This window comes from Monosiga brevicollis, genomic scaffold (assembly GCF_000002865.3).
Source record: "Monosiga brevicollis MX1 MONBRscaffold_22 genomic scaffold, whole genome shotgun sequence".
In the NCBI taxonomy this organism is placed as follows: Eukaryota; class Choanoflagellata; order Craspedida; family Salpingoecidae; genus Monosiga; species Monosiga brevicollis.
The window spans coordinates 541,638-567,392 of record NW_001865059.1 but is presented as its reverse complement, the minus strand read 5'-3'; the positions used below and the strand labels follow the sequence as shown (position 1 = coordinate 567,392).

General features: G+C 55.7%; 8 protein-coding genes across 8 annotated transcripts in view; 5 read left to right on the top strand and 3 right to left on the bottom strand.

Moving 5' to 3' along the window:
• Positions 1-1,687, top strand: part of MONBRDRAFT_27945 (uncharacterized protein) — a gene marked incomplete at both ends in the record, with an annotated part of 3,555 nt that extends 1,868 nt beyond the window's left edge. The window contains one exon of the mRNA XM_001748377.1: positions 159-1,687. Within this exon, the coding sequence (XP_001748429.1) occupies positions 159-1,687 (1,529 nt within the window). The remainder of the gene's footprint in view (positions 1-158) is intronic.
• Positions 1,688-1,988: 301 nt separating this feature from the next.
• On the bottom strand, positions 1,989-5,163 carry MONBRDRAFT_33671 (uncharacterized protein). Its single transcript, XM_001748300.1, has 13 exons — positions 5,070-5,163; positions 4,823-4,904; positions 4,399-4,689; positions 4,264-4,331; positions 4,053-4,142; positions 3,812-3,956; positions 3,330-3,701; positions 3,122-3,207; positions 2,937-2,984; positions 2,679-2,866; positions 2,517-2,586; positions 2,264-2,417; positions 1,989-2,193 (listed from the first exon to the last, which is right to left on the bottom strand). The coding sequence occupies exons 1-13, from the start codon at positions 5,154-5,156 to the stop codon at positions 2,165-2,167; spliced, it is 1,710 nt and encodes a 569-aa protein (XP_001748352.1). The 5' UTR covers positions 5,157-5,163; the 3' UTR covers positions 1,989-2,164.
• Positions 5,164-6,972: 1,809 nt separating this feature from the next.
• Positions 6,973-7,689, top strand: MONBRDRAFT_27943 (uncharacterized protein; the record flags this gene model as incomplete). Its single annotated transcript, XM_001748376.1, has 3 exons — positions 6,973-7,187; positions 7,308-7,401; positions 7,551-7,689. Coding segments are annotated over 3 exons (448 nt in total), but the record flags the coding sequence as incomplete, so codon positions are not given.
• Positions 7,690-7,829: 140 nt separating this feature from the next.
• On the top strand, positions 7,830-9,166 carry MONBRDRAFT_10624 (uncharacterized protein; the record flags this gene model as incomplete). Its single annotated transcript, XM_001748375.1, has 4 exons — positions 7,830-8,057; positions 8,146-8,343; positions 8,458-8,655; positions 8,807-9,166. 4 exons carry the CDS (start codon positions 7,830-7,832, stop codon positions 9,164-9,166), a joined length of 984 nt encoding a protein of 327 aa, XP_001748427.1.
• A 750-nt stretch (positions 9,167-9,916) lies between these two features.
• MONBRDRAFT_27941 (uncharacterized protein) lies at positions 9,917-11,028 on the bottom strand (the record flags this gene model as incomplete). Its single annotated transcript, XM_001748299.1, has 6 exons — positions 9,917-9,971; positions 10,064-10,155; positions 10,238-10,331; positions 10,452-10,534; positions 10,628-10,830; positions 10,956-11,028. 6 exons carry the CDS (start codon positions 11,026-11,028, stop codon positions 9,917-9,919), a joined length of 600 nt encoding a protein of 199 aa, XP_001748351.1.
• A 1,000-nt stretch (positions 11,029-12,028) lies between these two features.
• On the top strand, positions 12,029-14,276 carry MONBRDRAFT_33670 (uncharacterized protein). The gene is made up of 9 exons (XM_001748374.1): positions 12,029-12,074; positions 12,184-12,279; positions 12,410-12,494; positions 12,588-12,714; positions 12,858-13,109; positions 13,218-13,304; positions 13,400-13,492; positions 13,607-13,730; positions 13,835-14,276. Exons 1-9 carry the CDS (start codon positions 12,065-12,067, stop codon positions 13,870-13,872), a joined length of 912 nt encoding a protein of 303 aa, XP_001748426.1. The 5' UTR covers positions 12,029-12,064; the 3' UTR covers positions 13,873-14,276.
• On the bottom strand, positions 14,202-16,916 carry MONBRDRAFT_27939 (uncharacterized protein; the record flags this gene model as incomplete). The annotated part of the gene is made up of 7 exons (XM_001748298.1): positions 14,202-14,354; positions 14,654-15,103; positions 15,205-15,399; positions 15,512-16,123; positions 16,227-16,270; positions 16,410-16,529; positions 16,844-16,916. 7 exons carry the CDS (start codon positions 16,914-16,916, stop codon positions 14,202-14,204), a joined length of 1,647 nt encoding a protein of 548 aa, XP_001748350.1.
• A 974-nt stretch (positions 16,917-17,890) lies between these two features.
• MONBRDRAFT_27938 (uncharacterized protein) lies at positions 17,891-25,614 on the top strand (the record flags this gene model as incomplete). The annotated part of the gene is made up of 18 exons (XM_001748373.1): positions 17,891-18,165; positions 18,447-18,534; positions 18,612-18,887; positions 19,073-19,160; positions 19,251-19,327; positions 19,414-19,487; positions 19,914-20,014; positions 20,156-20,346; positions 20,440-20,675; positions 20,816-21,105; positions 21,354-21,640; positions 21,807-23,951; positions 24,075-24,212; positions 24,385-24,585; positions 24,671-24,733; positions 24,866-24,966; positions 25,120-25,330; positions 25,411-25,614. 18 exons carry the CDS (start codon positions 17,891-17,893, stop codon positions 25,612-25,614), a joined length of 5,046 nt encoding a protein of 1,681 aa, XP_001748425.1.
• Positions 25,615-25,755: the final 141 nt, after the last annotated feature.

Genomic DNA, 25,755 nt, shown 5'->3' with positions numbered 1-25,755 from the left:
TGAAGCATCCAGCCCCCACCAGTCTTCGCACACTCCTCGTCACCAGCGTTCAGCCGACCGCCAGAGTCCAGAGTCTCCCATTCTCCCCGACAGGCCATCTCAGCCCGAATCCCGCTCTGGGCTTCAACACAGCCCCACCATTTCCACTCAAACCGCAGAGAGCGACGACCTATCTCCCTTTCGAGGCCTAATCAACATCAACGCCGGTCTCCCAGATGACGTTGGTCAGCTTAAGCAACTCGTGTACGAACTCGCCGTCCTGCACAAGCGCGAGTACGAACGCCGCCAAACAGCCGTCACACGCAAGCGCGCTTTGAAACATCACTGCGCTGAACTCCAACAGCTCTGGCGCAACGAGCACAACCAACGCCTCGTTCTCGAGGACGAAAACGCCCGTCTTCACCACATGCTTCGCACCCTCACCCTCCCAGGCAACCGGCCCGCCGACTCGGACTATAGCAGCCTCGCTTTTGACAAGTCCGAACCTACCAACAACAGCCACAGTACTCGCCGCCGTGCCTCCCGCATCTGCTACCACAGTATTGGTGCCGGCGCCTGTGCCAACCGAGAGGACGAGCAAGACGATATCCACCAACACCGGCGCCCCAGTGGCGCCCCTTCCCGAACCGCATCGCAGTTTGAGAGTGAAGCCGAGAGCGGCCCAAGCCTCTCCAACCCCCGTGACCCCACAACCGCCCCCGACCTTGCCGCCGCTCGTGAACCTGGCAACCGTGCCCGAGCCATGTCATCGCCCTTGCATCACGCCACCCATCGCTCTCCCTCGCCCTCTTCCGGCCCAGTAGCCACCCATCGCCGGGGGCTTGGTCTTTTTGCTGGCGCATCCAAAGCCCTTGTCGAAGAGGCCCGCTTGCCAGCCCGCAACTCAATGCCAAGTCTGGGCACCGATACCGCTCCACTCAGTGTCGAAGACTTTGGTGGTGCCGGCAATTCGGACCCAGCCACCTTTGCAACCCGTGCATACCGAAGCTCCATGCCCGACGTCGCCACGCACACGTCCCTCCCTATCGGCGACCAAACCTCTGTTGAGCTGCCATCACCGCTTGCCACCGCCAGTGAAGTCTTGACCCCGAGCCCGGGTCCGCCTGAGGTGCCGCCGCCCGACGCCGTTAACATCACCTTCCACAGCAACGCCAAGGACTTCCTGCCCAGCCCGATCACGACCGTCTTTTCCAAATCCTACTCGCGCGACCGTGCCGAATCTGCCCCGGAACCACGCCAAGTGAGCGTCGACGCAACCTCGATGCCCTCGGCCGCGGATCCAAGTGGTTGCCGACGACTGCAGCCCAGCTCCAAACTGGCTCTGCAGCAACCAGCCGGTACACCGATTGTGGTTTCGCCAACTTCATCCGACCCTTTGGCCCGCTTTGCTCAAGTTCGCCGCGCAGCACACGTTCAGCGCGTTCGAGCCTCGAGTGTGGGACCCAAATATCCTGCTCAACGACCAGCTTTGCAAAGCCCCCTTCGTGCGATTGCCCCCACGGCCGTCCGCCGCGTGTCATCCGTAGCCGAGGGTAAGCACAGTGTACCCTCTACAAGAGCATCAAGCACGCAAGCTAGCACCGCCCCCAGCCCGGCGAGCTCTCCCACGTTGCCTCACACCAAAGGCAACTTGCCCCGGCGCCCCATATCTGCGCCCAAGACGCGATCCAACACGACCAAGCTTTGAGTCAAACGTCAACCCGTCAGGCCTCTTGTGCCGTTTTACTATCACGCTAGATTTTAGATACCAAGTTCCGTTTAGCCCTTTGCATTTAGCTTTAGCTTTTCTGTCTGCCCTTCGTATCATGTTAGCCGGTGAGAGAGAGAGAAACAAAAAGGAAATATAGCTAGTATCTCCCAACCGGGACAAGTGGCATGCCTGAATTTGTACATTTGCTCGTCATTCCCTCTGGGCTCAAACGCATATGAATTTATAATTGAACCTAAACAGCGTATGAACATGATTCCTGACCCGTGCTCTCAAATTTGTTGTTCAATACTCCATTGGTTCAGGCAGAAAACAGGGTCGTCGAAAGCTCATAAGAAAACTTGCGCGAGAAAGGAAAAGCGAGCAGAGCCAGCAAGGAAACGAAAAACAGTCAAGATCATCAAGAGGAGGGGAATGAGAGAGCAAAACGAAAATGAACATTTCTTGTTTTCATGACTAACAGGAGCCAACCGATCGAGCTTGGTCTATAAAGCAAAGGTCGGCATGAGCGCAAATAACAGATGCCAAGGGACATCTCAAAGTCATGCTACACACCTGCACGAGCTGGCGTCAGCTCATCAGGTTCACAGAACATGCCGCCGGGAGGCACGTTGGCTGGATCCTCAGCAGGCAGTGGCACATCTTGCATTGAGTAGATCCGCATCACACTGGGCATCATGTCCATGGCCGTCGTGACATGTGGCAAAACCTGAGACACAGCGAAGCGGGGGCGCGTCAAGACCAGTGGAATCAAGCAAGGTGGGGTGTCAATATGCATGAAAAAAAAAAAAGTCAAAGCAGACGGTACCTCGCCATCCATGTTCAAAACGCCGCGGTCATCGGCAAATTCAAAGATGGCATTCTTGACCAGGACGTAGCTATGGCACGCGCGCATCAAATTCACCCGTTGAGCCACACATTGCATGGCAAAGCCGCAAGCTCATTAAAAGTTGTATGGCCAAACACCTACCGTGTCCATGGTTTTCCAATGTGCGCTGCCTTTTCTGGCTCCAGGAAAGGGCCAATGAGTCTTTTGTGCAAACGGAAACAAATGCACCATGAGCCTCCCCGCCACATTATGAGCGCGGTGTGGTTTGGCGGTGTAAAACGACGGCTGCTTGTATTGCACAACGTACTGCCGTGGCGTAGCAGAGCCGTCTACCAAGACCAGACACGCAACACCGTCACTCAAGCTCAAATGCTTGGACATTTGAAACTCGTTGCTGACCCAGGGCGCGTTGAGTGCCAGAGCTATTGAGCTCTCGCCATCAAACAACTACAGTTGAAAGTGGCCAGATGGGATAAAAAGTGAGGCCAAAGGCAGCAAAGCGACAACGCGAGCCGAGATGCTTTCCCAGCCAACGCCTGTGTATCAGGTCACATGTGTGCAGCATGCAGCATTTGATCGCCTACCTTCCAACCGTGGCTGGCGGGATCGTCGGGCAGCCGTGCTGATGCAGGATAGCGCTCCAGCTGTGAAACCGGGCAGCGTGATCGGACTGAAAGAGCAAGCGAGGAAACAAGCGGCGGCAGCAGAAGAAAGCGGTGACCACTGCGACAAGAGGCGTTAAGCTTTGGGCATGCAGATGTCAATGCGGTGCGAGAGAAAGGTAGGGCCTACTCTTGGGGTTGGCGGCGGCATTTGCGGCGTCCACGTCATCCTCGGGCAAGGTGCGTGCAGTGGCAGGCAGGCGGTTCTCATCGTAGGCTGCGGCAGGTTGATACCAGACGCGAGTCGGGTAGCGGCGAAGGCCCAACAGGCGACGAACACCAGAAAGGGTAAATCGGGCAGCGCCAGCCCATCGATATTGTTCAGATTCAATGTCAACGTCAGCAATCAGGCCGTGGTGAAGGCAGAGAAAACCGTAGTGTACTTTTGGCCCTTGCCAGGCACGGAAGATGTCGAGCGGCGTGGTGTGGCCCTTGATCAGGTGAAATACGGCCTTTTCGACCTGGAAGTGGCCCAAGCACCAGGCCAACCCATTGCCAGAACCTAAGGTTTGCCGAGCAGCCAACAACCGAGGCGTGCGCGGAGCGTGATGAGTGTAAAGCCGGATCAACCCGGGGCAAGCCAAGCCCAGAGTTGGCCGTCGACGAACAAACCAGCAGGAATGATGCCGATTGGAATTTGAGCGGCAGCCTCCCAGTCGTCGCGGTGAAGCAGGCCGTTGATCATTTCATTGAGCAAGCCATCGCCACTGACGACCACAATGCCCGTATACAAGGCGAGGTCGAGCGTTGCTCCAATCTATGTGCAAATGTCACCGCGCAGAGGAAAAAAATTGAGCGTTTATTAGCTGAGCGAAGACCGGGTATTGGCGCAAGCTCAAAACCTTGGACGCACTTCGATGGCATGGCAAGCATGCTCGGTGTGGCGCATCGTGTGACGGATGCCGGCACGATCGAGCATGGGCTTGACGTGGCGGGTATAGATCTAGTCGCACAAGCCAGCAAACCGTCATGAGCGACCGTAAGTAATGGATTCATAAAGGCGGGTCGGGCCAAGCTTGATGACCCGAGCCCAGATTGAAGCAACAGCAGGGAGCATGACCGACTTTGGGGGCTCGCTTGGTGCCACCATAGGGGTTGACGAGGACCAAGAGGTGCCGGGGATGGCCATTCTCTGCGGCACGCCAGGTGTGGATAAGCAAGACAGCACCTGCAGCGCTGGGCGATTGAGCAAGACCGACCTTGCTGGCAAGCGGCATGGCGACGAATGACGGTGGACCAATTTTCCAGCTTGGTGCGATCGGTGGATTCGAGCAGGCTCTGTAGCACGCAGATGTGAGGCACTGGTTCTGGAGGGTGGCGCGCGCGCAGAGGAGACGGGTCGGACGAGCAGAAGCGATCTCGCACCCGTAATTGCTTGGCCTTGCCGCCTTCCTTCTTGGCGTGCAGGCGAAACAGCTCGAGGCCAAAGCGCTGTGCATTGCGCTCGACGATGGCAGTTCCATACACCTCCTCCAGCGGCAGGCGACCGGCTATACGGCCAGCCATCCACAATCCATCCCGATCGTCAGTCGAACGCAACACAAAAAGGTGTGATGGATTGTGCAAGACGAGCGTGGGAAGCGGGAGCGGGGAGCGTGGTCACGAGGTTGGCAAGTGTCGTACAGGATCCAGGCCGACTGGTGGAGCGCAGCTCGATGGCAGTACGTGTCAGCACGACAGAGACGGTCTGGCCGTGGTGCTCAAACTGGCGATCGAATGCCAACAAGACGGAGGAGGAGCAGAGATGCACATGTGTGTGTGCGTGAGTCGGCTCAGCCAAGCTGTTTCGCCGCTCAATTTGGAGGATAGAACACGGCGAGAGGAGGAAAGTGCAAAGGATTAGAACACAGATTCGGTGGCAGGCACGGACCTCATCTTGCAGCAAAGGCGCCTCATCTGCTGCCGCTGGCGCTGCCGTGGGCGCTGCCGTTGGCGATGTCGTCGTGGCGCTGGCCATGGTCGCTTTAAACTTAAGACTACCCCTGGGAACTATCATCCAACGCCCGTCCTCTCCAAAGTAAAAAAGGGTTTTGGGGATTTAAATTCACCGCTTCTGTCGTATCGCTATGCCTACGAACCGATTGCGCAAAATCGTGGTTGTCAGGTTCAAGGCGACGGTGCGTCATAAAGTCGATATTTTGCTTCAACTTCTAATTACCAATATAAGGTACCTCAAGCTTATGATGCATTGGTATCTGCATCTTCTCTACAGTGTCTATCACCAGATCGAATCTGCTGATGCTCTTTATGACAAAAAAGATAAAATTGACATCTGCTGCCCGCCCCATCGCAACCGAGTATCCCTCTCCCTGTAAATGGCAGCCGCCCTCAAATGCCGCGAGGGCAACGCCGGACCAGAGCCGACTGTCCCGGGGCAGATCGTCTCCCTAGTAGAATGGATGTTGCTTCAACGGCCCCAAGACGGGCTGGAGGATCTCACACGCCGCCGGCATCCTGTCTCATTGGAGCTGGCTCTTCCCCATAATAACAATCAAAAGCCCTGTTGGAGGGGCGTTGGTGGCGTGGTGATGTTATAACGAAACGCGCCGTCATGCCCTGGATTCGAAGTACCCAGTACGCCGATAAAGACTTTGTGAGAGTGTCTCGATGGTGAGGTACAGGGGGATCGGGGCGCCATAATGGCAGCCGGGCCAGTCGATCCAAGTCGGTCAAGCTCGAAGAAGAACCCCAGTCATGCTCACTGACAGACAGGCAAGAGATGGCATGGCAGGCGAGAGGGCAGGCAGAGAGATTGCAAACATTCCCAAGCAAAGTGAGAGATGCGGTGTACCAGAGTGATTCCACAAGAGAAATGACCCAGGTTTAACGAACGACTAAGCACAAATCAAAGACAAACTAGAGAAAAAGACAATTTATCAACACCAAGGTAGAGAAACAGATGGATATCCCTATAATTCAAGAGATAGAGACACAAACTTGAACCAAACCAGAGAGAAGAGAGCGAGATAGAAAGAAGAGAGAGAGAGAGAGAGAGAGAGAGAGAGAGCAGTTACTGAACCGGACGACGAGGCACGACCTGACGCTGGAGTATCCGACCCTGCTGCTGCCTGCTTGTCGCCTTGACACCTGCTGTCTCCGACTGCCTCTTGACCATGGTGGTGTCTGTGTGTCTGTCTGTGTGCTGAATGCATTTTCTTTGCGTGTTTGTTGGCCGTTCTTCTGCATGAGTCAAGAGTCGCATTCACCCCCGCCGGTTGCCCTTTGAAGTTTTTTTTTTTCTGCTGCCTGTCACACCGTCATCAGCCAGATAGCTGAGGTGGTGGTGGTGGTGGTTCTTCGTCGCTTCCTTGGTCGTCCAAACCTGTTGTCCCCTTTGGAGTAGTGTGCCTCATTCATCCCGACCTTGGCTCTTGGCGCATCGTCTTTTCACAGCATCATCTCATCCAGCCCCGCTGCTCCTCCTCCCCGTTTCGCGATTGGCAGGTTTCCTCGGATTGATTGGCCCTGCTTCACTGCCATCACCGGCTGCAGTCCCCACCTCCCTGGTCTTCTTCTTTCCTTTCTTCTTCTCCTACTTTCCTTTTCCTCTTTTTTTTTTTTCTTTTTTTTCTTGGACTTTTCCTCCTTTCCCATCGCTGTCAAACCTCTCGCCGTCGTGCGGCTCGCGTCACCGTGCCTGATCCGTTACTAGCATCATCGGTGCCCACAGCCAGCCGCCATCCCGAGGCTTGGTGACCTCGCTGTCATCCATCCTACCCCCGGCTCTCCATCCTTTTGTCATTTGCGTCTGTTTGCCCCTCGCCACCGTCGCCATGTCCATGTTCAACCGAGGCAAGAAGGGCAAGGACAAGAAGAAGGACAAAACCGCCGCCCCCGCTACCGCTGATCCAGCCACCGCCGCTGACCCCCATGAGGACCGCCTTAAGGCTCTGCTGGGCAAAAAGGATAAAAAGGCCACTTCAGCAACTGACGGGCCCGATTCCAAGGCCGCTCAACAGCTCGCTGACTCGGAGCCCGGAGATCACCGGTTCGTGCCTGCCTCTCCCCTCCCACTTGTCGTTGTCATTTCGCATCTCGCACCTCCATCGGCTCTCCATCAGCTCTTTGCTCATCGCCCTGCCTCCTCCACGTGTGTGCGTTCTTGCAGGGCCGTTCTCACTCTCACCGTTCGAAATGGCAAGTTTCTCGGTGATGATGACTCGGTCCAGCCCTACTTCTCTGTCGAGTATCACGGTCAAGAGGTAAGCCCGTCGTTTGGAAACGCCCCGCCCCGCCTTGACCTTGTCCCTCCGTCTTGCTTTCCCTCGTTTACCACGGATGGTCCTCTGGCGGGCACGAAGAATGCACATCACTCTCACTCCCACTCTCACTCCCAATCCCTTGCCCTCAGGTCCGGGGCTTGACCAAGCAAGGCATGGACGCCGAGTGGAACCAGACGTTCTCCTTTGACATGACCGCTGAGCACTGGCCCGTGCGCTTCTGGCTCTACGACGCCAGCGCCGAGGATGGCTGTGCCCTGATTGGTGGCGGTGCCCTCATTACTGAGATGAAGCCCACTCCTACCCAGAATCAGACGATTACCCTTGTGGGCGAGAAAAAGCCGGAAATCCCCCCCCTTGTCTACGTGTCCTACAGCGTGGCCATGAGCGAGCACCCCACGCGCGTGTCCATGGATGACTTTAGCATTGAAAAGGTCATCGGCAAGGGCAGCTTTGGCAAGGTCATGCTCGTGCGGAAAAAGGATACCGGCCGCATCTATGCCCTCAAGAAGATCAGCAAGCAACACCTCAAGGATCGCGGCGAGATTGAGCACACGATGTCCGAGCGCCGCATCCTCGTCAAGTCAAGCTCCCCCTTTCTTGTTGCCCTCAAGTTTTCCTTTCAGACTCCAGACAAGGTCTGTTCCTCGCTTTTTAGACGTTTCGAGGTCACACTCGACCCTGCCTTCTTTTGCTCCTCTTGCTCATCGACCCGGGCTGTTTCAGGTCTACTTTGTCCTCGATTACGTCAGCGGTGGCGAGCTGTTTGTGCACTTGCAGCGCGATGGCAACTTTTCCGAGTCACGCTCGCGATTCTATGTGGCCATGCTCATCCTGGCCCTGGAGCACCTCCACGCGCTCAACGTCATTTATCGCGATCTCAAGCCCGAAAACGTCCTGATTGACATGAATGGCTACCTAAAGGTTGGTTTGCTTGCTTGGCTGCGCCTTTGGCCCTGATCTTTCCTGGATGTCAACCGTGGTTGTTCTCGAGCTTGACAACAACCATGCTCATGCCTGCGTGGGGGCCATTTATAGTTGACGGACTTTGGCCTCTGCAAAGAAGGCATTGACAAGTTTGGCCGCACCTACACCTTTTGCGGTACACCAGAATACATGGCGCCGGAAATCCTGCAGCAGAAGGGCTACGGCATGGAAGTGGATTGGTGGACTGTGGGCACTCTACTCTTTGAGATGCTCACAGGCCTGCCGCCCTTTTACGACCAGGACACCCAGGTGGGTGTGGTAGCCAGCATACCCGCCCGTGCATGCATAGCAATAACACAACACCTCACACGCTTTCACCCTCTGGGCTGGCCGAATTCCTCTTCTCATGCTTGTGCTCGTGCTTGCGCTTGTGCTCGTGCTCGTGCTCGTGCTCGTGCAGGAGATGTATCGACGCATTTTGTTCCAGCCCTTGACATTCCCCGAGGAGGTGTCTCTCAAGGCTCAAGATTTGATTACTCAGCTGCTGCAGCGCAATCCCTCCGCTCGCCTCGGTCGTCTTTCGGCCAAGGAGATTCAGCGTCATTTGTTCTTCAAGGACATGGACTGGGCGGCCCTGGAAAAGAAACAGCTTGAAGCACCTTGGAAACCCCGCATCGGGGACGAGCTGGACACGAGCAACTTTGATGAGGAGTTTACTCGTATGCGTGCCGTGGACACCCCTTTGCAGGACACGCTGCTGTCAGAGAGCGTCCAGCAAAAGTTTGCTGGTTTCACGTTTGTGGACCAAGGCGAATTGTAGGCTTGTGGCCAGCCGTAGAGCCCATTCGTTTGCTTTCTCCCGTCGCGTATGCTCTGTGATTCTTGTTTTTGTTTTTTGTTTTTTTGTTTTTTTCTTCTTCTTTTCGATTCCTTTCCCTTTTTCTCTTTGGTCACTTTTTGCGTTTGGCTACCCAGCCATCTGTCGATACCTTTCCGTCTCGAATGTCTAAGTCCTGAGTGTGGTGTTACTTCAAAGTTTTTCTCTTCAGCCATTGTTTTGTTTGCTTATTCTTCTGGCACTCGTTTGCGTTCGAACTGGCCATGAGCTGTTGCTTGGTGACTGGGTTGGATGTGTGGTATACAATGCGAGCGTTCGTGGCCATGATGAGCAAATGCCGTGTGTACGTACATCTAGAGGGTGATGTGAGTGTTCTGTCCCCATCTCGCCTCTTGTAACCCAGTTGTGGATATGAAGTGGCTGGTGTAAGCATTGCCGTTGTTTCAACTTTTCCACCCCTTTTTTTCTTGGTCTGACTCCTTTTTGATCTTGTGTGAGTTTGATTGCCGTGTTCCTCGTTCACTGTCGTAATTTTATTCCGCCATGTTTCACCTTCCTTGTGGGTGCCCTTTCTATCAATTCTCTTGGACCTGCCTTTTCATTTAGTGACGGGAGAAGATGAGAGGGGAAAGAATGAGAGGAAGTGGAATAGATTGAGGCACCTTGAGCTTTGTGGGTCCACCATGGTCGACCAAAGAGAGACGGCATTTAGGCGATGGGGACGTGACGTGATTAGGCGATGGGGACGTGACGTGACCAGTACTCAACGCTCTCCTGGTACTTGGCGCTACGGGGTTTGTGTGTGGCCGTTGAAGCAAAGCGTATGATGAGAAGAAGTTTGGAAAAGAAAGCCCCTGTGCGCCAAGGATCAGGACGCACCGATCCAGGGTGACGCCGGAGCCGCCTTCATCCTTGCCCAGCGCGTTGCGCATCATGGTGATGGGCTGCATTGGCGTCTCAAACGGTTCCATCTGCAGCTCAAACCAAAAAGCTGTAAGATGTGGTGGAGCAAGGAGCTGCCAGCAACCCTTTTTTGGGAAGAAGCGTGAGTACCTGGGCTTTGACGGAAATGATGCCCCAGGGGCTGTCGGGAATGTCGACATTTTCGTCCTTCATGGCATTGTGCTCGTCAATGATTTGCTCACGGCTAAGTAGAGTTGGGAGGTGTTGAGCGCAGACTGGTGACGCGCAAGATTGTGTGGCTCAAACGTGGTCTGGCGACCATGGCCGCACAAAACAGCAGGCCGAGGGGCTAATTTTACCACACCTGTACAGGATGACGTCCAGGTATTTGGCTTGCGGAGCCTGAATGCGGTCAGCTGGGATCCAGCGAGTCAGCACAGGTAGTTCCTGCATCGGCGTTGGGTCATGTTAGTAAAGGAGAAGCAGCCGAGTCAAGAAATGGGCATCCAGCGAGGGCAGGCCATGAGATGATCACCGTACCTTTTCCGTGCGCGCCTTGTAGGCAGACGTGACGAGCTGTTCGGTTTCGGCATTGAGCTCAACGACGGGGCAAGATGCTCCGACAAAGTTTTCGACAAAGACGTGTTTGCAAAAGGGGGCATAACCGTCTTTGAGATCTTGGAGCCCACAGCGCTCGTTGACCTGACGGGCAAACTCTTCGGGAGAACACTTGAGCCGCGTGCCTACACACCGCGGCGGCAAGATAAGGATCAGCGTCAATCTTTGGGTGGCGCTGGGCCAGAAGACCAGTAAGAGGGTCGAAACGCTTCATGGGGCCAGGGGCGTTGCAGAAAACATTTTTCCAGACCTTGGTACGTGGGGTCTGTGAACTGCCGCATGGCAAAGGCATCGAGGAAAAACACGGGGGTGTCGGCGGCCATAGTGGCTGTACTGGCGTGTAGAGAGCGACCGACGAAGAGCGAAGCCCGGTTCAAGCTGGTGGGACAAGCAAATGCACGTCGTATCAAGTGCAACATTTAGCACCGGGAGCTGGAAGTGCCTGCTGATCGACGAAAATTGAAAGTGAAAAACCCCCGAAAGCACCAGCAGACGTGAGTGTATTCCACGTTATGCAAGTACCCAGCGCGCGACAACACAGGCTATCAAGCCCGAGGACACTAACCCAGCGAACGAGAACAAGAACGAAGACTAGGACGAGGACGAGAACGAGGACGAGACCGAGGACGAGCCCTGCCCGTTCAGCGCAAACCCCGCCCGTCAGTGCGCTCTCTCTCTCACTCTTTCGGGGCTGCCATCCGCCGATTACGACATACCTGTTGATAACACCTGTTGTTCGATACAAATGCCCGTTCTTACCCCGTGGTACGTGTGCGCGATTGCAACAAGACGCTGCCTGTGTGTGTGTGTGTGTGTGTTTTCTGGAGATGCTACGGAATTGCTGACAATTCAAAGCCTCCCATCGGTCTCCCATAGTGCTCCCAAGCTATACCACATGCTTGTTGTGCCTTTACTGCTTGATCTTTGCCCTTGTGTCAATGTCTCTCTCTTGCTCTGTATCGCGCTTTCTCTCTTTCTCTCTCTCTCTGACTCACTTTCCATCACTATCTCTCCGTTTACCTTTGTAACTACCTTTATCTCTTCTCCTCTCTCGACTCTCTCTCTCAATCTAGCTCGCTCAATCACACTCTCTCTTAAATTCTCACACAAACGCTCTCTGTCTCTGCCTCTGCTCCATTCTCATCATCCGGCACCAAGTCGTCGCCGAGTGTGTGTGTGTGTGTGCGCGCGCGGCAGGGGGAGGGACATTGGGACCAGAGGCTCGATCTGACGGACGGGGTGCAGGGCGCGCGCGAGCGTGTGCGTGCCTGCGTGTGCGCCGAGGACCTAAAGTCACAGCATTGATCCGGTATTTTGAGCTGAAGAAGACAAAGGAGCGCAATACACTTGACCATCGTCATGTTCACCGGTACGGCCTCCTCGTGGTCGGCTGTCATTGACAGCTAGCCAGGACTTTGGCCGCGTGACTTGCTTCGACTTGCTCTCTGACTGGGCATTCTCTTCTTTTCTGTGCATAGGGTTGGGCCTGGACCAGGGCTTGGAGCTGGCGGCCAACGCCTCGAGCACCGCCTGTAACACGACCAGCAACTACATGTGGGCCAACAACTACTTTAGTACGCATTCGAGCCTTCAGCTCAAGACCACCCCACCGCCGCCCCCTGCTCGCCAGCTGCGCAGCTTTGAGCTGGCTTCGTTCCCACAAAGCCTTGCTCACCTGATGTCTCCGCCCGGTCCCCTTGATAGGTGAATGTGTTCATAATGACAAGCAGTTGGCTGGCCTCATCTTTGGCCTACTCTCCATCCTGTGCTGGATCGTGGCTCAAGGCCCGTAAGTCAAATCTCTGGACTGGGACTCGCCACCTCATGAGCACGTGGCCAACAACTACGTGTCTAACGAGCGCTTGCCTTTCTTTCATTACAGGCAACTCTATCGCAATTTCAAGACCTCGACCGCAGAAGGCCTCTCGGGCCTCTTCTTGGCCGATTGGCTTGCCGGTGACATTACCAACCTCATTGGCTGCATCCTGACCAAACAGGTCCCCACACAAGTCAGTCAAGACCCAATATCGGCCACCTCTAGTGCTGATCCCCCCCCTAACCTCCCTTCACATACACGCACACACACACACGCAACAGCCCCAGATTCTCACTCCCACCTTGTTCGTCTTCTCCTCGGTGCCTTGTGCTACAGTTGTACACTGCCATCTGGTTCTGCTTTATCGACACGTCCATGTGTCTGCAATGGCTGTACTACGAAAAGTACAAACGCAAGAAAACTGCACCCCATGTCGTCGCCAGCACCACCTACAACACCATGGGCGCCGGCATCGTGGTCACCGTCGCCCTTGCCACTGTGGCCCTCGTGGCCCTGACGGCCGGTCCTGCCGAGGCCGAAGAAGCCCGCCCGGCCGGTCGCGTCCTCCTCGAGATTCACTCCTTTCATGTTTGTCCTGCTCCCCGCTTCTCTGACAACAACCTTTGACACCTCGGTGGCCATTTTTTCTGCCCCTGTCCCTCTTACCGGATGCACTCGGTTCGCTTGCACATTCAGGGCACGCGTAACATTGTGGGTTGGACCATTGGCTGGATCTCTGGCTTGCTTTACTTTACCTCCCGCATTCCGCAGATTGTTAAAAACGTAGGTGACGCGTTCAAAAAGAAGCCTCTTGGCCCCATGAGCGCTTTGCATCCCATACACACTCCGCTTACTCCATCTGCTCCCATGTGAAATAGTTTCGTCGCCGCTCGACCGATGGCTTGTCGGTGGCCATGTTTATCATGGCCATTTTAGGCAACACCACCTACGCCTTGGGCGTTCTCCTTGAGGTTAGTATGGCTTGAGCCCCAACACGCATACCTTTACACACTTGGACGCAACGCAGCGCATGGGCCCTGACTTCTTCTCACGTGAAAACGATGACACTTACACCACAACTGTAGTCGTCGGCCAACGACTTTATCATCGACCATCTGCCTTGGCTTATTGGGAGCGTGGGCACCCTTATTTTCGACTTTACCATTGCACTGCAATTCCTCATGTTTGGCTCTGAAGACGAAAAAGAAGGTCAGGATGTTTTTGCCCCGCTCACTCAAGACACCGCACGCCACCAGCTCGAGCGCCCGTGGCAGTCGACTTACCCACCATATCTGCCTTTCCCCACCACGCAGAGTTATCGGACCGTAAGCCGTTGCTGCAATCAGCCTAAGCCGGTATTGGCTGCCGCGCGTATCATGCCCCCTCCCTTCTCTGCTCTACGTGGAGAACATAAACGTGTGCCCTGGTTTTCAGGCCCTTTGCCTTGACGCAGGGCCTGAAGCGAGCAAACCTGGGAAGGGGGTCATTGAGAGTTGGAGGAATTTGTCGGTTGTTCTTTGTTTCTCAAGCATTTGTGAACGAGGACACTGGGGCGTGCATTTCATGCCGCCTTGATGTTTCCTTCCCCGACCCTCTCTGGGTTCTTGATTTGGGATCTTTTGTTTGTTGTTTGTATATGTTCCCATGATCTCGACGTGCCCTGCAGACGGCCGTGGATCTTCATTCTGATTTGTGTGTTGTGCCCGAAAAAAAGTCCTTGTCGTCTATTAGCTGAATCGATAAGCCACTGAGAAGAATGATAACATGATGAAGCGAGGACCAAGCCCCGTTGACTATGATGGCCATGTCGAGTGCCGCGAGTGGCTGGCAGTTCTGGTTGCACAGCGGGCAGGCTTGAAAATATGAGCATCTCAGACGGCCTGGGCCGGCTCACACAGGGGCTGTGTAGACACGGCTTTGGCAGCATGACCAGCCCTGACATGAAGGCTGCGCAAGCTACGAGAGAAGATGACCTGCAGCATGAAGAGGGCGGCGCTCAAGAGGCAGCCAAACAAGATCCAACCCCACTGCAATACGACGGCACATTGAAGCGGGTAGTAGGCGTCGACGTCGCAGGTCGCCGTCACATACACGCCGCCATCCCACCAAGCTCGGTGCCGTTGAATGCCTACCCACGAGAGCTGAACGCCCTCGTAGCGGTAGCGGCGATGGTCCACGGCAATTTCCAAGTGCAAGTTGTCACAGTACGAGGCTGAGGCGGCTAGATCCGCTCGGCAGACGGGCTCGCACTTGACCTGGGCCGCAAAGGAGGTGAGCTGGCCACTCAACCACTGACAGACCTCACTGGGTGTCGAGGGTGGGTCCAGCTGCAGCACGCTCGAGAACATCATCCGATGTTGTTGGGGATTGAAGCCCCACAGGCGCCCATCCATGGCACGCAAGCCAATGACCACCTCATTAGGCGCTTGGGACAAGCCAATGCCCATGCAAAAAAGTCCGGGTGAGTGCTCGCGCAAGTAGTGCCGTCCATAGAGGGTCAAATAGGCGCCTGAATCCAAGACCAAGGCGAGGGGTGGCCACAAGGCTGGGTGTGTTTGCACGCAATAGTCCTCCCAAATGGCCTGCCAGGCATGGGTGGCGTAAGACAAATCATGGTACAACCATGTGCAACAGGTCGGGCCGCGCAAAAACCAGAATTAGCGCAGGAAGCGACGAGCCATACCTTGTTCACCGGGACAACATCTTGAAGCCTCTTCATCAAAGCCTGGTGCACGACAGCAGGCAGAAGAAGGTATGTGGTCCCAGTGTCAAAAACGGCCTCCATGGCAAGCTGGGTCGTGGGCGGGTCGATGCCATTGAGCATGGATCCTTTCATTACTTTTGGCATGACCGGCACGAGCAGACGCTCCGAGTCCACCTAAACGAGCAAACGTGTTGATAGTTGCATGGGCGTGCAGTGGTGTGTGGCATGCAGTCGCCTAGAATTGATGGGTGTGTGTGTTCAAAGCCATGGCACGGAGTATGCTCACCAGAATCTGTGTGCAGCGAGCACGGAAGTGAAGGGCGTTGCGGGGCCCGAGCAGTTTCACGACCGTGCTATTCGTGGCCGATGCGAGCTTGGCCCAGCGAAGGCGAGCCTCAATCACCGGCTGGTCCGAGGAGCTGTGGGCCAGCCAAAGACGGCTGTGATGGCCGCTTAGCAATAGCAAAACTTGGGCACGATTGGATTGTAGCCAAGCCGCACGCGGGCTAAGGCCCACAATTCCGTCAAAGCCGCCAAAGGTGAAGATGGACCAGGCCTGCTCAATCAGATTGATGCCTGTCTCAAGCCGCCAAGGGAGTTTGGCCAAGAGGTTTGGTGTGCGACCAACCGCACGACCAAACTGCAAGGTTGAGTTGGGCTTGATCAGGTGGGCCTGTCCCCAGGGAAGGCCCGAGTCCAAAGGTCTCGAGGAACGGTTCATGCCCATGTGGTGTGGTGCGAGGGGCAGGCTCTTGTGATTGGTGTGAGGGACAAGAATCGCAGCATCTCGACGTTGATGGCGGTGCTTTTTGTGCCTGGAATCCTCAAAGTTGATGATTTCTACCAGATCTGTTCCAATTGAGCCCTGCCATCGACCACGATCGTATTCCATGGTGACCTAGGCGCGAGAGCAACAGGCAGACCATCAGCGGCCCACCGCAGGAGGAGGAAGGCGTACAAAAGAACCACATTATGACAAAAACAGGCCACAGGATGCGCACCACGCGATGGCTAATGCGTGAAGCTGCAAAGGTTTGACTGTATGCTAAAAAAGGGTTCCAATATTTGAGAGGGAGAAAACGCAAGTTGACCGAGTGAGAGAGGTTGTCAAGTGGCCGTATCTGACGGTGTAAGCCTGTTCCCCAACCGCATCAGCTTTTGAGCACATGGAGAAAGCACCTAACCTGGATCAAAAGCATGACTGGTGCAAGGGCTTTTTGTGGCCGTGGTGCAATTGGGATGACTCACGGCCAGCGCCGAGGAGCCAGTGTCCACAATCAGATGAACGAGTTGAACCGGGTTGCCTGCATACCAATGATGACGAGGTCGAGAGCAACGGGGTAGATGAGAGAGAGGAGGGGAGCGGGTGGGAGAGCGAGGCGGGGAGAGCGCCAATAGGCTTCAAGAACAAGCGGGGGTTAGAACCGCACCAATGGCCAGAGTGGCCAGGTAGGCGACGAGGTTACCCGACGGCTCTGGTTGCAGCGGTTGGAGGGTTACGCCCGGACCAAGGATGGCAAGCAGATCTGACTGTAGCTCAGCTAGGCCCTTGAGCTGAGAAATCTGGCCCATTACAATGTCAAGCCGCGAAGAAAACAAGAGCAGCAGCATGGTCCACCCCAAAAGGGAGACCAAAGCAGAGAGGCGCGAGACCAGAGGGCGACGACGGGCCGAGTGGTCACCAGACCCATGGCGTCGGCGCACGGTTGGCCCGACCGCACGCATAGTCATGAGAGAGCGAGAGAGAGAGTGAGAGAGAGGGGAGAATGGCACACGAGCTCAAAGGGCACTCAATGCCATGTGACCATGGGATGGTCTGTGCCCTTGGAGCGCCTCAAGTCATGACCACCTTGAAAAGTCGGGCCGCGTCTGTCAGCGCCGTGGTACAGTGGTCCTTCCCGCCAGGTGGCGCATGGGGCAATGTGGTCGACGAGTCCAGACCGCTGAAAGGGAGACCTGGAAGCCAAGACCAAGGGAAAAACCCCCCCAAGCTCAGGCGAAAGACGTCGAGGCGGGGGGAAGGGGGGGGGGGGGGCGCCTCGATGAAGCCCGATCTGCGTGACACCAAGTCCGACCACGAAACGAGACACCGCTTTTCAAGAATCTACATTTACAGGATACTTTACTTCATAAAATATAACCTTATCATAGTTGTTTTCTTCAATAACCTTTATATATGCTTCAATAACCGACGTTGAGGAGTGACGCGCGGGCGCCAATGCACTCCATTTTGTCTGACATTTCCGACCCACTGAGCGTGTTAAGTATTATACTTATTTGAATGTGTAAAGTGTGATGTAAAGTACAGTAGTGGTTGGGTGGTTGGGGATGACTGAAGATTCGCAACAAACACACACATACACATACACCGCGACCGGCAGCGGGGTGGCAGCGGGGTGGCAGCGAGATGGGGATGGGGGGGGTGGTTAGGGCTGGTTTAGGAGAGAGAGGGAGAGAGGGGGTACTGAGCTGGTCAATGGTGGCGGGCCTGGGTATGGACGGTGGGAGGAGAGGGCGTGAGGCGTTGTTGGATGGAGGCGGAATTGGAAACAATTCATAGTGACATTCCTACATACATAAAGTTGTACTTTAGCTACAATAACTCTAAATTAATTGATATGGGTAGATAAGATAAAGTTTAAATAAGCTACGATAACTCGCATATATGTTGCATTACTTTAACGTCACCCCGTTGTCAACCAACTACGACTTGGTTTCTCCTCTCTCGCTTCTCTTCTTTCTTTCTCTCATCTCTTGCTTCTCTTCTCGCTTTCGTCTCTCCCTCTCTATCTCTTGTCTGGCTTCTCTTCTCCCCTTCATCTCTCTCTCTCTCTCTCTCAATCTCTCTCTCACATCACATCACTCGCTCTCTCTCTCTCACATATCATCATCATCTCTCTCTCTCTCTCTCTCTCTCTCTCTCTCTCGCTCAGCAACTCGGTGACCTTGGGGGCAGTGTGCTCTTGCGTCTTCCTCCTCAGCTCGTCGTCTTCTTCCTCCTCCTCCTCGTCTTCATCTGCTGTCTTGGACCTTCAGCTGCACACCTTTCTCCGGGAGTGTTGGAGCCAGCATCCTTTGGTCTGGGAGGGGAAGCTGCTGCTGCTGCTGTTTGACACGCGACGCGCTGGTGCTCTTCCTTCTTCTCGCATACCGACGGTGCGGCACATGAACCTCTTCGCCCTCTTTGCTCTGCCTGCCTGCCTCCGTCATCCTGCCGACAGCTGCTACGGCCTGTGTATGCCCAAGCACCAGCCCGGGGTTCCGCTCACGCTATTCTGCACCACCACTTGTCTGTCAACAACCAATCGGGTAGACCCTTGTCGTTGTGGGCTATCCACCCGCTGCCTTGCTCGCCTTGTCAAGCGACAGTCCCTGGCTCCAACTAGGGTAGGGGCGCCCCGGCACCGGCGGCCATGGCATCCATGGCCGAGGCCGAGTTGGCGGCTGCCATCGAAGAGGAGCCCGGCCTTATCCACTGCTTTGAATGCAATTTGCTTAACATCGATGACCCCGCTGCTATCGCGGCCGTCACCTCCATCGACTGGTTCTTTGGTTCGTGTCGCCCCAACTTTTGCTCCCGACCCCGCTCGCCCACTCGCTCGCAACCTTTGACCCACGCTGCCGTGCCCTCGCACGACCTCATCCGCATCATCTGCATCATCGTCCCACCCCACGCCTTTAGGCAATGCTGTCTCTGCTCGAGCTCTTGGCCGCTGTTGCCGAGCCCTTCGTCGCCTCCGCCTCGTCAATCAGGTCTTGCCGCCATACCCCTTGGAGCATTAGCGCTCACCTCTTTGGCGCCTCATTTCCATCCAATCCATCGGCCTTCGTGCGACCTCTCCTATAGCCCAAGCTGCAAAGCCTGCAGGGTATTCCCTCCCACCTCGAAGAGCTATGGGCCTGCGAGTGTCCGCTCGAAGAATGGAGCGCCATCGGTCCGTTGCCCCGCGGCCCTCGCCGCGCCGTACCTCTGCACTCGGCTTTTACACTTACCTCTTGTCTCCGCCCATCAACTCCCGCCTCAGAAAACTGCATTGCTCTTGAGAAGCTCTACCTCATGAATGCCCACATTGCCTCACTCGAACCCATGCGCGCCATGATGGTTCGTGCCCCGCCCACATCTCGCTGGCCTCCAGCCTCCAAGTGTGTGCTCACCCAGACTCACTCTGCATCCGCATCCCTTGGTAGCTCATGCAATTGCGGACGCTCAGTCTGCGCGACAATCTCATCGCAGACTTGACGCCCTTGGCCCACTTGACGCAGTCAGTCTTGTGCACCGCGCTGCCCACAGCCCACCTCCACGCCAGCTCATATCAACCTGTGCCGATAGACTCAAGCATCTTGACATCTCCGGAAACCGTCTCCGCGATCTGCAGCCTTTGACCGCGCTGAATGAGCTGGAATCCCTCAACTTGGCTGGCAACCTCATTGACAGCTTTGAAGCTCTTCGCACTCTCCAAACACTCGAACAGCTCACGTCCCTTGTCCTGGTCGATGACCAGCACCCTTTGGTCCGTCCACCCACTCTAGCCATTGATTCCAAAAACGCCTCTCCTTCTTTCTCTGACGAATGGCTTTATTGTCTCTTACTGCTTTCTTCATCGTTGGTTCTTCATCACACGATCGTCTCATTTGAAACCGACCATGACATGCCTCCACGTCTCTGGTGTGCTTGCCAACCTCTGCAGAACCCCTGCTGTCACTACAGCCACTGGCGTGATTACACCATCTGGTGTCTTTCAAAACTACACGAACTGGACCACGTTCCCATTAGTGCCGAAGCCCGCGAGTACGGCGCTGCAGCGACCTTTTATATTACCGTGCCCGTCAAGACTTGCCACCCGTGATCAGCTCATCCCGTATCGTCGACCCAATTCCCTCAGGCATGCTGCTGAACAAATGGAGATGGACGCGATGCTTGCTCGCGCAGCTCGGCAACAGCTTCGTGACAGCAATGCCCTATGGGCCCGCTCCTACTTGACAAGCGTTCAGAGAATGCTTCGCCACTATTGGACGGGCACTTCTGCCCTGCACGCTCGCCTGCAGCACGCCGCCTCAAGCGATGATGCGCGTGCAGCTCAGCTTGAGGACTACCTCCAAGCTGCCCATGAACATCTTGAGGTTGGCACTGCCCTCTCCTGTCCATCGTCGATAAAGCCCGCCGTGGCGCTTCCAGAACGAATACATCTCATCCTGGCTTACTGTCATCCATAGGAACGTCTGTCAGCCCTCCCCACGGCAGCCACACTTTCAAGATGGCGCGAGCGCCTGCCCACGCAGCTCTACGCTCTTCTATCCCACGGTGGCATCCAAATTGCCATCGGCACCGATGATCACAGGTGGTTCCAAAAACTGCGCCGGGAATTGACCGGCAAGCCGCGCTTCGATGCAGAAGCCTTCAAAAGGCAAGGCGTGCTAGCCGTCCGTCTTCACCGCTGTCTCAAGGTCCAGTCCGAGCTACATCAAGCCAGCCACCGACAAGCGATGACTCAGTTCGTCTCCCGGTCTTTTTCACACCCGCCGTGCATGCTCATTCGTCGACAAATTTGCATCCTCTAACTTGAAACTTGACGTGTGCCCTTGGTGGTAGCTTACATGCCAGCCGACACCCTAAATTTGAGCCCACCCGTGGCAAATTCGGCTTTACAGCCTATCCTCGCAACCCTGTGCGGCGTAGCAAAACTGACAAGACTTCCACTGACCCCGCCGCCGCCGTCGCTGCTGCTACTGCTACGGTCGCCCCGTCGTCTGCGCCAATACCCACGGTACCTCGCCCTGCGGCATTCAGCAGCGAGTGGACTTACGTCTTCCTCGATGGACCTGAAACGCCGGATGAGTATGATGACGCCATTGTCCGTATCTTCCGTGACCCAACCGCCGGTCAGTTGACAGCCTTCGCCTACCCCTGAGAACCTCTAAACAGCTTGCTTGCCACATGTACGCACGTTGTTTGTTGGTTTGCTCATGCGCATGTGCTTCCATACCCGTGTGTCTGCGCCTCGGAGCAGTCGCCGACTTCAAGCTAGTGCGGTTTCTTCACGAGTCGGCCCTTGTCCAGCGGACGCTAACCCGAGCCGACTCGGCAGCCCCCTCTGCGTTTGTCCGACTCTTGATGCTTCGCATTCCAGTGCATGCCTTTGGGCCGCAGCCTTGTGCCAAAAAGTCGGCAAGCAGCCCCAGCACCAAAACAAAAGGTCACAACAACCAACCCAAGCGTAATCGTGACGAACTCAAAGAAACGGTTGTGGATGACCAGGATGTGGAAGCCTCAGATGATGATGGCGCCGACACTGAGGACATTGATGAGAGCCTATCAGATCTGGAAAAGTCGGATGCTGAAAAGTCGGAGGGCCACAAATCGGATGCTGACCCTGACGCAGATATCGACGATGACAGCGTCGTCGATTCCTCTACGGTCCGTCATTCCCAAATGCATCCCCAGAACGCCTAAGCATCAAACTCCGCCGACCCATCAACTCTCACTTTGGCTGGCTTTGATTCTTTGGGTCCGCGTGTGCGTGCTTGCGTCCATGTGCGTGTGTGTGTGCTCGCTTCGCTGCTGTTTTATGTCATAATGTTAGGCTCCCAACCCGCTTTTAGCAGTTCCCATGTATGTCGTTGATCTAGAATTATGTTGCCGTGAACTGCGTATCTCTGTACCACCCGCGCCTGAAGCTATACAAAGTAGCGCTGGCTACACCGAAGGACGTGAACGTCAGCGTCAAGCCGTGCGTCTCTTCGATTCCGAACTGCAGGCTCCAACACTTCTTGAGTGGCTTGGTGGCTCTCCCCTGGCTTCAGTGACCCAACTTTGCCTTGTGGGCGCCCGCCTTCGCCGCCTACCGGCTTTAGCTGCTCTTGCCGCCCTGAAGGAGCTAGATGTTAGCCACAATGACCTACGTGAGCTGACACTTGTGCAGCATCCCAAGCTGCGCACTGTGCGCGCCGTCTGCAATCAAATCGCGCGCTTCAAGCTCGATCGCATGCCTGCGCTTGAGAGTTTGGACCTTTCTTGCAATGCGCTCGCCAGCGTTTGCCAGTTGAGTAACCTTGATCACTTCCCAAAGCTGCGCACTGTTGCTGTCAACTGCAACCCGTTTCAAGAGTTTATGGACGGACCAGACTACGTCAAAAGCATGTTTACTGTGCTCCTGCCCCAAATTCGGGTCTGCTGCAGCGTTCTCCCCCGTCATCAGGCAGAGGAGGTGGCATCTCCGCGACTCGCCAAGACGGACGGTGCCAAAGATGATTCAAATGCGCGAGTGGATGAGGATGTGGATGTGGACCTAGATATCGCAGCAGCTGTACCTTCCCCGCGTCGGCGGCGCGCTCGGGACTCCTTCGCACTTCAAGCCGAAGAGGAATTGTTTGGTTTGCGCCAGCCATTTGCCGCCAAGCAGTTTTATGCTCTCTCGCAGCCAGACCCTGACCACCTGGAGATCCTGGCACAGGACCCCAAATTTGGTGTTGCGCGTTTGGCGCCGGAACGCCTGCGGCGCGTGGGATTGGCGGAAATTGTCGTGAGCTCTGCCCAGCCCCTCACCATTACAGCCGTGCTCTCTGGTCTGCAACAGTCGGCGTCCACCGACACGCTCACGGCCCTCTCTCTATCGCGTTGCCAGTTACGCTCGCTCGACGCCATCGTGGTTTGCGACAACCTCGTTCATTTGGACATCTCGCATAACCTGGTCCACTCACTCGAGCCGCTCAAGGGACACCTATGCAAACTCAAGCGTCTGGCCGTGGATCACAACGCTCTCTCTTCCTTGGCTGGTGTAGAGGGCAAAGCAGCCATCTGCACGCTGAGTGCCGCTTTCAACTTTATTAGCGAGCTCAAGCCTCTTACCACCTGCACAGCATTGCAGCAACTGCATCTCAACAACAACAGCATTAGCAACCTCCGCGAGATTTTCCACCTGCGCCAACTGACCCACCTCTCCGTGCTAGATATCTGCCACAACCCGCATCAGCGCCGGTCAGCCGCCCGTGACCTCTGCATTTATCATCTTGGCCGACAGCTCAAGCAGCTTGATGGCCTTGATGTCACATCGGAAGAGCAACGGCGAACTCGCAAGCGCCTAGATGCTCTTTTGACGGTTGACCGCATCGTGGACATGGTGGGCGAGCAACGCGCTCGCGAACTCGACGCCCTTGAGTTGCGCTCTGTTCCGTTGCGCAGCATTCATCTTTCCAATGAGCTGGCCTTTCGCAACCTCACCACCATCAACTTGGACGGCAACCTGCTCAACCACTTTGACGCACTGGGCCAGCTACCGGCCCTTCGCATGCTCAGTTTGGTAGGCAATCGGATTCGCCGACTGACTGCGGCCCGCCCATCTTCAGCCTCCAATGAAACCATGGCCACTGCTCGAGATGTCATTGCCGCGCGCAGCGGGGCGCTGAACCACCGACGCAGCGGCGTCTCACAGCAGATTCAGGACCGGTTGATTGTTGATCCCAAGACCGTTGTTCGCTCTAGCTCAGCCACAGAGTCGTCTGGGCCGTTATTTGCGCAACTGGAAACGCTCTTGCTTGGTAAAAATGGCATCACACACTTGGAGCCACTGCAGTTGCATCGCTTGCCACGACTGCGTGTGCTGCACCTGGATGAGAACGATATTGGGAGCACCGAAGGCTTGGGAGGCCTCCATGCCCTTGAGCTGCTGGTGTTGGACAAAAACAGGGTCAAGGCCATTCCTGCCTCATCTTTACCCACATGCAGCCAGGTTTGTGTTAGCAAGTTTTGTTGTTGAGAGCATGACTGATCAACGTGCACAACCCACTTGGCCTCACAAGCTCCTCGTGCCTCCTCATCCTGTTCCCGCCTTCTGCTCGCTATGTTCTCGCAGCTTCGCGTGCTGTGCTTAAATTTCAATCGGCTTCAAGACCTCTCACCCTTAGCCGAGTGCATGAAACTCCAGGTGCTGCAGGTGACGCACAATCGCGTCGCTCACGTGAAGCAAATTGTGGCCCTTGCGGCTTGTGCGGTACGCTCCTGTCGCTACCCCTGCACATTCTGACCAAGCCATGTGCCGCGAACGAAAGAGTTCGAGCAGCGCAACAAGATGCGGTGGATAACAGCTCACATTCACCCTGCTGCTGGTTTGGTTGACCATCAACCCTTACACCGTAAATCTTGTTCTTCAACACGTAATGCAGAATCTTCGTGAGCTACAAATTGCAGACAACGATGTGGAGCGGCGACTTCACTTCCGGGCCGAGGTCATCATGCACCTTCAAAACCTTACGGCGCTCAACGGTGCACTTGTCAGCCAGCAAGACATGGTGGATGCCATGGCTTTGACGGAGCAAGCCGTGGCAGCCCATCCACCGTCCGCAATGCAGTATGAAACGGAAGCAGTGAGTACCTGGGTCGTCAGCCAGTTGACAGGCTTACAGCCAGCCGATCGGCAGCTCACACTATCCTGCGTGCCCCCCGGCATAGCTGCCCGTTCGAATCGAGTCGATGGGCAATCGTGCCAATATCAATAGCATGGCGTCCTTTGAGGTACGAGCTGCGCCCCTTTTTCTGCCAAGTGTTGGCACCACTGTAGAATTGGCATAGACACGAGCTTTTGCTGGTCTGCCTGACATAAACCCTACCTGCTTGCGCGTGTGTGCGTGGATGGGCAATGAACAGCCTCGTGCCCTGCGCTCGCGGATCCTCAAGTCAGAGATTTCTGAGAGCAAGCCTGAACCAGATCATCTGAGCCGAGGCCAAGTCCGCCAGCCCAGTGCCACGTATGTGATTATGCTGGCATTTGGTCTTGTTGCCAGAGGCTCGCAACCATCGCCCCTCGCGCCATCCGCGTGGTTTTTCCCTGGTTTCAGATTGGACTTGTGCATTTGATGGTGCGTTTTTGCTTGGCTCTTCGCGGCCGATGACTTGAATAGGAATCGGCACCCGTTGAGCGACTTTGTGACGGCCATGGCGGCCAACCCCTCGATCACCAATAACCTGGCGCTGGAAGTCTTACCCATGCGAAGTCGCCCGCCCACCACATCCAAAATGGCGCGTTTGCCACATGATCGCAGCACCGTGCGCACCAAACCTCGGCGCAAAGCCTCCATTCCCAAGGAAGGACGGCTGCAGCCCCTTGATCTGGTACGGCTGTCACCTCAACCTGCGTGGTCGTGCCCAGATGTCGCCTCTTTGACCTCGCTTGCACGTGTACCACTCCGTAGGGCATCTCGAGCCGCGGGCTGGTTGTCCCTCGCGACGACCAAGCTTTGGGCATCGCCTTGGACCACACCCCCAGCCACCCTGTCACCCAGATGGAAGTGACGCGGACGAGGAATACATCCAACACCTCGACTAGCCCTCGCATGCGCCGAGCGCGACTCCCTGCGGGGGCTTCCCGGGCTCTTCCCCATTGGTCTTTGACTTGAGACCGGCTTTTTTTGTTTTTGTTTTCTTACCATAGAAACCCATGATAGTAGTATTAGTGACGTGCACCATAACAGACCCCCCCCCCCCCCCCCCCCCTGAAAAAACTGGGTGGGCCCGCCCCCTGTTTCCGGTTTTGCCTG